The sequence below is a fragment of the Microcaecilia unicolor genome, chromosome 9 (genome assembly GCF_901765095.1).
Source record: "Microcaecilia unicolor chromosome 9, aMicUni1.1, whole genome shotgun sequence".
Lineage (NCBI taxonomy): Eukaryota > Metazoa > Chordata > Amphibia > Gymnophiona > Siphonopidae > Microcaecilia > Microcaecilia unicolor.
The window spans coordinates 180871094-180885587 of NC_044039.1; the positions used below are offsets into that span (position 1 = coordinate 180871094).

At 43.3% G+C, this 14494-nt stretch overlaps 1 protein-coding gene across 1 annotated transcript in view; it reads right to left on the reverse strand.

Moving 5' to 3' along the window:
- Nucleotides 1-14494, reverse strand: part of LOC115477724 (coiled-coil domain-containing protein 170-like) — a 60688-nt gene that overhangs the window by 40362 nt on the left and 5832 nt on the right. The window contains exon 2 of the mRNA XM_030214778.1: nt 558-686. Coding sequence (XP_030070638.1) covers nt 558-686 — 129 coding nt within the window. The remainder of the gene's footprint in view (nt 1-557; nt 687-14494) is intronic.

The following is a 14494-nucleotide window of genomic DNA, read 5'->3' on the forward strand; positions in this document are numbered from 1 at the left end:
TTTCAGGCACCACATATAGAACCTGTCCCTAAGCGCTACTCTATAAACAGTGCTTAGCCCTGAACGCCCTTTATAGAATAGCTCTGAATGTGAAATTTCTCAGCACCATTTAATGAATCCGGCCCTAAGTGCCTGTACGCTGTTTACTACTTACTAATGAGCATTTTAATGCAGCAACTGCAAATTACATGCTGTGCATGCTCCCCACTAGGTGTCACGTTACTTTTGCATGCCACACATTAATTTCCTACATTAAAGCCTGTAAAGTGCAAAAATCTAACACACAAAATCTAACAGGATCCCATTTTTCAGTTTAATATGTGGTATTATTTTGGTGCATTTGGTGATGTATTCAAAGTTGCCCCCACTATCCCTTCACTGCTGACATAGGCATCACCCCTTCACCCAATCCCACCCCACCCCACCCCAAGGATTTTAACTTCCCTGGCATGCCCCATCCCAGCCACACCCCAGTTTAGCCTCTCTAAACATCTGAGTCCCAACCACCTATGCATGCTTCAGTTTATTTGTTATGTTGGGCAAGCTCTGTACTACACCTCAGTCTGGAGGCTCTTGTTCTTCACCAGCATAGCTGCGTATTCACTGTTCGCCACCTCAGCAGCCTTCCTATAATGTAGTAACCGATCCCTGGAGGCATTTCCATCTGAAACAGGATCAAAGGAAGCCTGCAAAGGAAACAAATGCAGCTTAAGTACTACAGAATTTCTTATATCCCTGAACGTGGACCCTTTAGTTTTACAAGAAATCTCAAAACTAGCTAGAAAAATTGCCCTTTGAGCATTATTAGCTGGAAGCCAGGACGCATTTACCAATATATTTATTCTGGGTGTACTTAATTGTGTTGTATAACTTGTATTCCTTCTATTCTACTATCATGGACCAAACAAAAGCTCTTCACAGTGGTGTACACAGACATTCAGGGTTGGGACTTCTTCATTGCTGCAGGTTTTAGAGAACTGGACCAAAAAGCACAATGGCACCAATGGTAGAGTCATCATAAGCAAAACAGCAGGTCAGCTTATGCTGAAGGACAGACACTAGCTGAAGCTAAAATCTCAAACAGAAAAAGCATCTTGGCTATAATAGGACCTGTATTTTTCTAAGGTTGTAGATGGCAATTTATTTAAGGTTGTAGACGGCTATTATACACGCAGCTTGTCTGCATGTATGAAGCCGTCTTTGGCATGCACAGAGTATTATGCGTAGCTGCTCTGCACTGGCTTCCCCTCCTTAGGAAGGAAATCATGTGCAAATGAGCTAACAGTGAGCAGCTCATTTGCATGCGATTTCCTTCATGCATGCCCGTTCCTTTCCGAATCGCTAAGGGATCAGTAAGGGAAGGGCTTTTTCCATTCAGTTAGTGCATCAGTTAGTCCACTGCAGTGCCCCCTAGGGTGCCCGGTTGGTGTCCTGGCATGTCAGGGGGACCAGTGCACTATGAATGCTGGCTCCTCCCAAGACCAAATGAGTTGGATTTGGTCATTTCTGAGATGGGCGTCCTCGCTTTCCATTATCACTGAAAATCAGAAATGACCAAGTCCTTGGGACGACCATCTCTGCTGGGGTCGACCATCTCTAAGGTTGACCTAAATTTGCTGATTTGGGCGTCCCCAACCGTATTATCGAAATGAAAGATGGCCGCCCATCTTATTTCGATAATATGGGCTTCCCCGCCCCTTGCTGGAGCCGTCCTGCGAGGACGTCCCCAGGAAAACTTGGGCGTCCCTTTCGATTATGCCCCTCTTTATAATTTAGTTGATAATCTGATCAACACCAAAGATCTTCATTTAACAAATGAACCGATTCCGTCAGCCTGCAAATTAGCAAACTTCTTCAAATAAAAGATCATTAAAATAAGAACTGGTCTGACCATTCCTAATTCTATTAATGACATTGATAAATTCCTCATTCCCTCCTGCATTACTCATGAAGAAATTAGAGTGAATAGAATCTGGTTCAACTTTAAGCTCCCTATTATTTCAGAAGTCAGGTCCTTATTGCACACATACTCATGATCACTCTGTTTCACTAAAATCAAGCTTGCACGCAATATGAGGGGAGGCAATGTGCAGAGAACAGCGCTGCAGAAAGACTTCAGCTTGCGGGGGTTGGGGATCCCAGCAGCCATGGTATATGGGGTTGCGGCGGGATGGGGGTTAGAGCAGGGAAGTGTTGAGGTCTGGCTACACCCTGTATACAACTCATAGGCATGGCCCTGACCCGCCCAAGCCCCTCCCATGACCACGCCCCCTAGAAATTGTATACAACAGAAATTGTGCAAGCAACTTCTAGAACAGCGACTAAGGTCAATTTGTGCCAATTAACACCAATTTAAATTAAGTTGCTGGTGCAAACATAGTAACATAGTAAATGACGGCAGATAAAGACCTGTATGGTCCATCCAGTCTGCCCAACAAGATAAACTCATTTACATGGTATGCGATACTTTATATGTATACCCGAGTTTAATAACTGACCTTATTCTATAAACTGGGCACCCAACTTTGCTCACTAAAGGGCCCTTTTACCAAGCTGCGGTAAAAAGGGTCCTGCAGTAGCAGCCATATTTGCTGTGCGCCAAGGCCCTTTTTACCGCAGCGGGTAAAAAGGCTGCAAGAATGCATAGGAGTGGGAAGAGAACCAGGCTCGTCCAAAAACAGACCGAAAATAGTCAAAGTTCAAAACCATATTTATTAATTGAGTCTTCAACTAATAAATATTATTTTGAACTTTGACTGTTTCCAGTCTGTTTTTGGAAGAGCCTGGTTCTGTTCCCACATCTTTTTTGCCGTTGACAATACCCATGGGACACCACCTCGGTGGTCTTCTTGCTTCTGCAAGAGTGCATAGCCATGCAGTAAGATTGCTCTTACCATGTGGTCATGGAGGGGGAGCAGTTACCACCAGGGGCATAGCCAGACTTCGGCGGGAGGGGGGTCCAGAGCCCAAAGTGAGGGGGCACATTTTAGCCCCCCCCTGATACTGCTGACCCCCTCCCTTGCTGCCATTGCTGAACCCCCCCCCCCCCCCGCCATTGCTAAACCTCCCCACCAAATATGACCCCCTCCCTGCCATTGCCGACCCCCCCTGCTGACGTCCCAACGACCCCCCTCCCGCCGCCGCCTACCTTTGCTGGCGGGGGACCCCAACCCTTGCCAGCCGAGCCAAGGTCCTCTTCTTCCCAATCCTGCGCAAGGCTTCGTTCTAGTCTGACGTTCTAGTCTGACTAGAATGAAGCCTTGCGCGGGATTGGGAAGAAGAGGACCTCGGCTCGGCTGGCAGGGGTTGGGGTCCCCCGCCAGCAAAGGTAGGTGGCGGGAGGGAGGTCAACGGGTCGTCGGCAGGGGGGTCCAGGGGCAAATCTACGGGGGTCCAGGCCCCCGTGGCCCCATACTGGCTACGCCCCTGGTTACCACTACCCATTGAATTGCCGGTAAGGGCTGCTGCGCTAACCCAGCGGTAACCAGGTAGTGTGTGGCGCTGCCCAATTACCACCAGGTAACCACCATGCAAAAATATCAAGCCCTGTTTTCCCCAGCGTGGGGAATGGAACTACCGCCGGAGCCAAGGTTGAGCCAGCAGTAGCTCCAAATTGGCTTGCAGTAAGCCCACATTGGGCTTACCACTGCTTTGTAAAAGTGCCCCCAATTTTACAGAATTAGGGTGTATGTGTAAATGGGGCAATTTTGAAAAGGATTTCCTGGGTAAACCAACATTTATCTGTGAAAAATGCCCCTTCTACAATTGCTCTGGGCCCTCTGAGGGGAAAATGTATGTGCTGTGCAGTGTTTCCCATACAAAATTGGCTTTCATACCCCAGATACAAAATACAAAGCTGCCAAGCAGTGTTGATAATTGCTCTCAGGCCTACGAGTACACGAGTACTGTCATTTGTATCACTTTGATATTGAACAAAAGGCAGTTAACCAGATGTACTGAACACTAAAAACAGTTTCCACGTATCGTTAGGCTCTTGGTTTCAGCAAGACAAGTAAAGCACGCATTGTTTTTCCAGACTGTCCGTTTAGTGGGAAAACATTGTATCATTGTAATTATGTCAGCTTATGACTGCATCCATTCTGACTTTCCCCTGCAAGCAGAACGCCTGGGTTTAAAGAGCGTTATTTAAATATCTGAGTACTTTATAGATCATAGCATTCAGATGGCCTTTCATGTACAATGAAACAGAGCAGCTTTTACTTACAAGGACTCCTCTTGTAAGTACATCCTGCAAATGAGGACATTTTGTCAAGGTCTAGATGTGTTTCTTCTCTTAAAAGCAATTCCTCTTGTGAAAACATTCTACGTATAAGAAAACTTGCATCTGGACCCAAGGATACTGTTGTCAGAGTAGCCTACACTGCACTGGAAGTGTGGTTACGGTTACGGTCTGTATCACGTAACAGGTACATAAGTACATAAGCACCGCCATACTGGGAAAAGACCAAGGGTCCATGAAGCCCAGCATCCTGTCTCCGACAGCAGCAAATCCAGGCTTCAAGAACCCGGCAACCCCCCCCCCCCCCCCCCCAAAAAAAAATAATAATAATAATGTTCAATGGACTTTTCCCTCAGGAATCTGTCCAAACCCCCTTTAAATTTCGTAAGGCCAGCTGCTGTCACTACATTCTCCGGCAACGAGAGTCTAACTACACGCTGAGTAAAGAAAAACTTTCTCCTATTAGTTTTAAATCTACCATATTCTAGCTTCATCTTGTGTCCCCTGGTTTTGTTGTTGTTTGAAAGTATAAACAAACGCTTCACATCTGTCCGCTCTATTCCGCTCATTATCTTGTAGACTTCTATCATATCACCCCTCAGCTGCCTTTTCTCCAAGCTGAAGAGCCCTAACCTTCTCAGCCTTTCCTCATAGGGAAGTCGTTCCATTCCCTTTATCATTTTCATCGCCCTTCTCTGCACCTTCTCTAATTCCTTTATATCTTTTTTGAGATGCGGCGACCAGAATTGGACACAATACTCGAGGTGTCTCTATCGACTGCAGCATGCCATGGTTTGGGAAAGGCTGTGATTAGAATGCATTAGAATGGAATCTAACAATCTCTACTCTCAGCAATAGTTCCAAGAGTGAAAAACAGTCTAGCAATTTTAAAGTGGCCAATTTCTTTAACATAGTAATTTGCCTGTTCCTTGAGCTTCCTCTTTTGACTGTAATCCTGTCTCATTTCATTATCTTCAACCACAACTAAAAAATGAAGTGGCTAGGGAGTCCAAATGAGCAAAAGTCTCCAACAAAAACGATGACCCCCCCCCCCCCCTTATGATAACAAAACTTGTGTGACCGAGAGTATCACTAATGAATATTTGAATATCAGAAGGAAAAAGCCTCAAAGAGCTCCAGATCAGAAGATCTATACAGCTGAAACGATCGTAAATGATCTGCAATTCATCATTGGCTGAAAAAAACTTCTGTAAACAACTATTTAAAGCACATCACACTGTCAACTTTCTATGTGCATCAAAAATAATAAAGTCTGCTTGAATTTGCAAGGAAAGTGCTTAGCTTTCAAAAAACTCCACACATTCCTCCTATCTTCTGCAACCGTCAGCACCCAGGCACAGACCAACGTTGGCCAGTTTTTCGCTCGGCTCGTATTCACCCTGCTGCTTCAGGGTCTTTTAATTCGGGGTGAACGCAGATGGCCACTTCAAACATTGCTTCCCTTATGCACACCCAAAGTGATTTCAAGCATTTTCCCCTCCTCCATTTCTCCCCCCCCCCCCTTCCTTTACAACAATCACCCAATACTAACAAAAAAAACTAATTACTATGGAGGGTGTTTTTCTAAGCCGCGGTAGCATTTTTAGCTTACGATAGAAATCAGTTGGCGGTAAATGCCGAGACAACCATCGGAATATAGTGGATGCCTCATGTTTACCACCAGCTGATTTCTACCGCAAACTAAAAAGGCTACCGCAGCTTAGTCAAAGACCCCCTTATTGAATAGAGATTGAATTGAAATTACATTTATATTCTGTAAAATCTCACCTGAGTGGTTCGATGATGATCACAAGATTAGCCAGATAAAAATACTGGGAATACACAATCTCTAAATTTAAAGTATCCTAAAATTGTTACGTAAGATATTGGTTGAACAAATAGGTTTTAAATTTTTTTCCTACATTTTTCTTATTTAGGGGTCCTTTTACTAAGCTGCTGTAAGCAGTAATGAGTGCTTACCACATCTTAAAATACCTTATTGCAGGGTGCGCTCAGGCATCTCACGGTAATTTTGTGATCAGTACATGCTTCCCATATGCTAAAAACAGACTTTATTCTTTAGCGCATGGGGGCGGATTGGGGCTGAGAGTAGACGTGTTCTGTGCTAATCGGTTAGCACAGCTACATTGCCGTACGCTAACAGATCAGAGTGTGATTAGCGTATAAGCCCTGACTGCCTACAAAATATTTCTTACCGGGTCAAGTATAAGTTGCTTTTTCTAGTATATAAAATTTGTGCTACTGAGGAGCCTTCTTTCCTCTCCACGCTTCATATTTCTTATAGCCCACCTCGCCTTTTGCAATCCTTACAATGGGATCTTCTAGTTGCACCATCTTTTCAAGACATTTCTTCTATCACTGCACGCTGCTCCGTTTTTTCAGTGCAAGCTCCTCAGCTTTGGAATTCTTTGCCAGAAGATTTGAAGATCCTCCCCACGTTATCTCCATTTAAAACTGAGTTAAAGACCTACCCATTTTGCCACTTGTCCATTTGCCCCCCCCCCCCCCCCAAAAAAAAACATTTTTCCAGATGCGGTGTAGAAATGGTCCAGTGTGCGTCCAATACAAGCGCCACACTACTGCAGGCCACTTTTTGGTGAGCCTTTGGAAAAGGGCTCCATAGATAATAATACCTGACAATGTATTATCTAAAAATGTTTTTCTGGAACTAACACTTTAAAAACGCTCTGAGAAAAATAGGCAGGCATTTTTTAATGTGAGAGCTAACAAGGAGAGTTGAAGATTTCTGACACTGAAAGAAGGCTGCGGAGAGTGCCTTTGTAATCCTAATGTGTCACTGCAATAAGTGGTGGGTGAGAAAGAAAAGACCTGCCAAATTTATACACAATTTTTTAACATTTTTTACGTTCTCCATGACAAAATATGATGTCATAAGCTTGCATAAAATTATCTTACACAATCTCATGCTGTGTAAAGAAGAGTTGTATTTATTGTCTGATATATTCACCACATTCTACAATTAAAATTGGAAATTCAAAACTCATCAATATGATACCATTCTTTCTTTTTCAACATAATGCAAGATTCCACATTAGGAATCACCACCCAGGAAAAGGATCTAAGTGTCATCGTTAATTAATTATTTTAAAAATTCTACTCCGTCACAAATCAACATATGCAATAAAATAAACAAAAACAGGCACTGAATTGTACAATATTAGCAACATCAGCCCCATGCATGTTCAAACAGATATTTATTTAGATTTTTCTTCACACCTTTTTCAGTAGTAGCTCAAGGTGAGTTGCACCCAGGTACACTGGATACTTCTCTGTCCCAGGAGAGCTCACAATCTGAGTTGAGGCAATAGAGGGTTAAGTGACTTGCCCAAGATCACAAGGAGCAGCAGTGGGATTTGAACTGGCCACCTCTGGATTGCAAGACAAGTACTCTAACCACTAGGCCAGTCCTCCAGGCCTTCAATAACTTGCTGAATTGAGCCCTGCTACTGCACAATCTCAAATAACCTGGTAATTTGTTCCAAATTTGTGGACCTGCTATCAAGAATCCGGTATTCCGTCTATTAGCATATACCACAGTTCGCAATTTAACAGTTGCCAAAAACTTCAAGTTTTCAGACTGCAAGGATCTAACAGGTTGGTATTCCTGAATTACATCTTTAAGATATCAGGGAACACAATCATATGTTGAAACCTTCTGCTCAGTGTGCAGCGGCAGCTAAGAAAGCAAAAAGAAAGTTAGGAATTGTTAGGAAAGGAATGGAAAACAAAACTGAGATTATAATGCGTTTGTTTTGCTCCATAGTGCGAGCACACCTTGAATACTATGTGCAGCTCTGGTCACCGCATTTCAAAATAAAATATGCTGGAATTAGCAAAGGTACAGAGAAGGGCAACGAAAATGATAAAGGGGATGGGACGACTTCCCTATGAAGAAAGGCTAAAGAGGCTAGAGCTCTTCAGCTTAGAGAAGAGATGGCTGAGGAGATTTTATGATAGTGGTCTATAAAATACTGAGTGGGGTGGAATGGGTAGATGTGAATTGCTTGTTTACTCTTTCCAAAAATACAAGAACTAGGGGGCACGCCATGAAGCTACGAAGTAGTAAATTTAAAACAAAAGAGAGAAAATATTTCTGCACTCAATATGTAATTAAAGTCTAGAATTCATTGCCAAAGAATGTGGTAAAAGCAGTTAGCTCAGCAGGATTTTAAAAGATTTGGATAATTTCCTAAAGAAAAGTCCATAAGCTATTATTAAGATGGACTTGGGAAAATCTATTGTTTATTTCTAGGAAAAGCAGCATAAAATCTGTTTTACTGTTTTGGGATCTTGCCAGGTAGTTGTGACCTGGATTGGCCACTGTTGGAAACAGGATACTGGGCTTGATGGACCTTCAGTCTGTCCCAGTATGGCAACACTAACGTTCTTATGTTCTAACTAGCTCTTGCCACATTAATCACACACATGTCCTCTAATGCCACTGTACTGCTGTTGAACTGACAAAGAGACAAGCTGACCATGAATGTATATACTGAATATATACAGTAAAAACGGCCCTGCGCTAATGGCAGGGGGCCGTTTTCGCCACATGCTGAAGCCCTTTTTACCACAGTGGGTGAAAAGGCTGCAAAAAACATAGCTATGTGCTAAGATTGCTCTTACCACATGGTCATGCCGGGGGGGGGGGAGGGGAGCACTCACCGCCACCCATTGAGGTGGCGGTAAGGGCTCCCACACTAACCAGGCAGTAACCGGGTAGCATGCGGAGATGACCAATTACTGCTGGGTAACTAGCACCAGCACCCACACTGGGCCTACGGTAGCTCCAGATTGGCAAGTGGTAAGCCTACCACCACAGAGTAAAAGGGCCCCTTAGAGATCATACAATACCTTACAAATGTTTTCACATCCTTTCACCTTTTTCACATCCTACTATCAGAAACACTCTGCAACCACAGCGACATTAAGATTTTAAATAAGGTGGAAATAATCTGTATTTATTTATTTTATTTGTGACATTTCTATCCCACATCTCTTGGGCTCTCTCTAGCTCCAAACTGCTTTTTAACTGATGACAAACTGCCCAGTGTTCATACTGGGGGTGATATTTAAAGCAATTTAAATAGCCAGGAACGGCTCCTAGATGTTTAAATTGCTTGTCTGGGCTAAGTGGGCGTATTCAGCAGCACTTAACTGGATGCTCGCTGAATATGCCTGGTTAGCACCTAAGCTGAGATCAGCTATTTTGTGGCCCATTAGGGTTGCCAATTGGATCTGGATTTGCCCAACAGGGTTGATCCAGTCCTGGGCTTACCCCATTGCATGCAGGGACTTGTAGCCTTGCTGTCGTAGGGAATCCAATGGGGAAATCAGAACCACAAGTCCCTGCATGCAATGGGGTAAGCCCAGGACTGGATCAACCCTGCCGGGAGAATTTGGACCTAGTAGGCAGTCCTATGGGCGGTCGAGGGGTGGAGTCAGAACTTCTGCAGTGAAGTACCGATATTCTGCGCTTAACCACGTAGGGGAACCACATAAAATACAGTCCTATCTTTATACCTTATGTAGTTAATTGCTAAATATTGCATTTAACCACATAAATTTTAGGGCTGCATGTTAATCGAGATTAATGCATTTTTTCATTAATTGCGATTTAAAACCTTAATTGTGATTAATGATGAACTGCCCTCCCTCTCTCCCTTCTCCGCCTGCATGCCTGGTCCAGCATCTCTTCATCCCCTCCTGGACCGCCGATGGCTCTCCTCTCCCCTCCCCTCCCAGTTTACCTTATTATTTAAATGCAGCCCTAATAAATTTTAACTGGCCGCGTACGCCTGGGTATTTAATGCTGGTGCCCGGATGTGGTCCGGCATTGAATATCCAAGGAAAAATCCAGCGGTGGCAAAAAATATTCCAACCATTGAATGTCTACCCCACTTTTTCATAGTGCACTCAAAATAGTTTCATTTCTAAAAAATTGCTTTAACAAGGCCTATAGTAATCTAAATGGAGTCCATGTGTGTCCAATCATAGTAAGTGAGCAGATTCAAATACTCCTAAAAGAGTAAGGCCTCTTAAAAAATGAAGTCACACCTAACAGTAAGCACGGTTCAAGTAGATGTGTATTTGTAGAGTAGATTTGCTCTAGCAAGGAGCCTGGGTAAAGTACAGGGTGGAATCACAATTTACACAAAACATTGTTTTCACTAGCTCTCATGCAGGTGTAACTGTTGGCTAGCTGCAGGGGTCGTTTTTATTTTATTACATTTGTACCCCGCGCTTTCCCACTCATGGCAGGCTCAATGCGGCGGGCAATGCAGGGTTAAGTGACTTGCCCAGAGTCAAAAGGAGCTGCCTGTGCCGGGAATCAAACTCAGCTCCTCAGGACCAAAGTCCACCACCCTAACCACTAGGCCACTCCTCCACTCTGCACTGAGGCCCTTTTTACTGTAGCAGGTAAAAAGGCTGAAAAAAAAGAAAAGGTCATGCAGTAAGATTGAACTTACCACATGACCATGCGGGGGGGGGGGGGGGTGGAGAACTTACTGCCAACCATTGAGGTGGCGGCAAAGGCTCCCGTGCTAACCCAGCAGTAATCAGGCAGTGCACATTACCGCCAGATAACCCCTGCAGAAATATTTTTCAAATATTTCCGCTAGCGCCAGAAATGCCGCAAGCTGTGGGGTGGAGCTACCGCCGGATCCCGCATTGGGCCGGCGGTAGTTCCAGATTGCCGAGCAGTAAGCCCACATTGGGCTTACCACTGCTTGGTAAAAGGGCCCCTGAATGCATTTTAAACTGCATTTTTTAGATAGCAGAATGTGGAAAAATATAAAAGGATGTGAAGATTTTATAGGACACAGTCCCTCTAATTCTACAAGAAAGTTGCACACACAAACATGCGTGTATAAATTATAGAATAAGGTCAGTTGTGTGCGTAACTTATTGATTTATTTATATTTGCTATGCCGCTTTTGCTAACTCACAAATCAAAGCAGTTTAAAATCTAAATTCAGGAAAGAAGGAACTACATAGAACCCACAGCTGGAAAAACTGAGGAAAATCATAAGAGATCTACAACCTATACTCCAGGAGGATGAATTACTGAAAGAGATATTCCCATCCCCACCAGTACTGGCCTTCCGACAGCCACCCAGCTTAAAACATAAGCTAATCAGAAGTAAACTCCCAACACAGACTGAAAAGGAACAGAAGGGCACACTTCCCTGTAATTTATCCAGCTGCAAGCTATGCCAAAACATTTCACAGGACCCCACAGTCATTCACAAAAGAAAGATATTTAACATAAAGGAATCTTTCACTTGCTCATCTTCCAATGTGGTATATATCATTCAGTGTAAAAAATGTAATGAAGGATGCTATATTGGAGAAACAGGCCAGATGCTTAACACAAGATTCAATTTACATAGACATAACATGAACAATACTGGTGCCAGTAGGGCTCCCACCCCTGTTGGTCAGCACTTTACAAGACCAGGACACTGTACCAGTGATTTCACAGTGAGAATCCTGAAAGGTAACTTTAAAACAACACAGGAACGTAAGACCTTTGAAGTCAGAATGATTGACTATTTTGACACCCAACAGACAGGACTTAACAAGGATCTGGGTTTTCTAGCCCATTATAAACCATAAAGTTGTATTTCTCTGTTTATCACCCTCCCCTCAACTACCCACACCCATCCTGTTAGACTATCAATTGAATGCTTTGATGTCCCCATGCATACCTCCCACCCACCCTGTTAGACTGTCAATGAAAGGCTTGGATGCTTCACTTATATATACTGTTAGCTAGCACATTTGCTTATTTCCGATCTGACGAAAAAGGGCAACCTTCGAAAGCTAATCAAGAAATGTATTAAGTTATGTCCAATAAAAAAGGTATCATCTTATTTTCTTTTCCATGTTTTATTTTGTTTGATTTCTATTGATTACTCATAATCTGACAGGAAAGAGTAATCATACACTCCGAAACAAAACAGGACTAATGACATAACAAACAGTAGGAACAAAAAGAGAACAGAGCAGGAAGGGGGGAGAAGAGTTGGGAAAAAGATGAAAATGAAATTTCAAAAATTATAAAAAACAAAATCACACAAATTACAATTTAATAATGAGCTGAAAATTGGTGTTAATGAGCAATAATAGGATACAATTGGTAGTAATTTTCACCAATTGGCAGTTACACACGAAACTGTCCTCAGTCACTGTTCTATAAGTTGAGCACTCAAATTCCAGAGCACGTATTTCAAGGGGGCATGGGCCTGGAAGGGGCATGGGCAGACCAGTGTGACACCCCGAGAGAGGGTTGGGAGTGGGCCAGTGAAATAATGCAGCCGGACAAAAGGGATGAACACAAAATTAAGTATTTATTTGAAGGGATCGCTGGGCCTGTTTCTTCACATGGCCTGAAACATAGTATGGGTAAACTTCTACGGTTCAGGAAACACAGTTATTAAACAGCCTCTAGCAGCAGGCCTAACACAGTTTGTGACGATTGCCACACCGTAAACACAGCCTATAGTTCTTGGTTTCTCTCAGGGGTCCAGGTCTGCCTGAAGGCAGACCTCAAAGCAAAACTTGCAATATTCAGTCCAGTAGTAGCAATGGCCTATCTCAGCCAGGTCGCAATTATGGAACAGGCGCTTCTGCGGCATACAGTGGGGATTCAAATCTTCCCTCCCAGGGCCTCTCTAACTTCAGCCTGGCCCTGTCTTTTAAACTTCCAGGTATGGGCTCCGCCTCTCCCAGCACACTTCCTCCCAGGCTGGGACCAGTGTACTTAAGGCTCAGGCTAGTTAGAGAGGGACTTTTCATAAGGGTGAGGGTCAGTGTTCTATAAACCCCCTCACAGGCAGTTGCACGCACAACTGCTGTAACTGAATTCACACTTAGTGCGCATCATCCCAGTGACTACATTTCAGTGGCCTTTTGAGAATTTACCCCCATACGAATGCCCAAATTGAAGGCACACAAAACTGTGGAGGCGACAAAAAGCCAAGAAGACCGATGGTGCACAAATATCCTTTAATAAATAATCTTCAACTGAAGAACATAAAGAAACGTTTTCTCCATGTTGTCCTGTTTTATTTATTATCACTCTAGGAAGCAAAAGAAAACTAATAACAAGATGATATTTCACTTTCTTTAATGACTGCACTGTTCAATAGGAAGAAAATGTTCTTTCTTCAACTGGAAAAATCCAGCAGACTTAACTGTTAAAGAGCAAGGGCATGATCTCAACCTGAAATACTGCAAATACTTGTATTTCAGAATACAGGTCTTTCTGTTTTGGGATGCATAGCAAGGGCAAGTATTTCTATATATTCATTTTTTTGTTTACTTTTGTATTGCAAGAGCTCCCTCTTTTGTTAAACAAGAAAATAACACTGAAAAAAAAAGTATGTGCAAAACCGGAAAATACAGTGAGTCGCTCAGTGACTGTGCCCAATACCAGGACACGACCTGTGTCTTGAAACAGATAAACCTACTTACAGGACCAGATCCTATAGTCCATGATAAAGAAACAGTACTACTTAACTCTTCTCCCAAGCCTTTAATGGAAGACGAAACTAACTTCCTACAGAAAAAGGACTAACACTGGTTGCACATGCACTGGGGCCTGTTTATCTACTCCTGCCCTAGCTGAGATTATATTCTGAGCTCATGTGCAACTTTCTTTAAATTTATCCCTTTATTTTCTAACGTCTATTACTCTACCTTATCTAAGTTCCACCTTTGTTACATCCATAGTTGTCTATTAAAATGTTGTATTATGTATTGTGTTGACATTGTAACTTCACAAGTACCACAAGCAGCCACGAGAGGTCGCAGCAGCCATTTGCTGAAGGGGCAGGAGCGAGTGGGCTTTGCTCCTGTCCCCATCGCCCCCATTGGTGGAAACATATTGGTGACACAATCCTGTCTGTCAGCCAATAATCTATTCTATTCAGTAACAGCACTACATCTCCTTGGGCCCTATACTATGGAGTATAGCCTTTAGGTGTGCAAGTGGCTTTAGGTACAGTAGATATTTTTCTGTTTCTAGAAGGCTCACAATTAAAATAAATGATACATGAAAATCATTTTCTTTTGCCCCCTCTGACTCTAATATTTTTGTACAGGAGAGAGAAAACTCGGGCACCGGGCCCCCCTCCAGTGCTGCTCTTCATTCACCTCTACTGCCGTGCCGAGCGGCTGCTTTTCCCCTCAGGCGCATGCTCGGTTGAA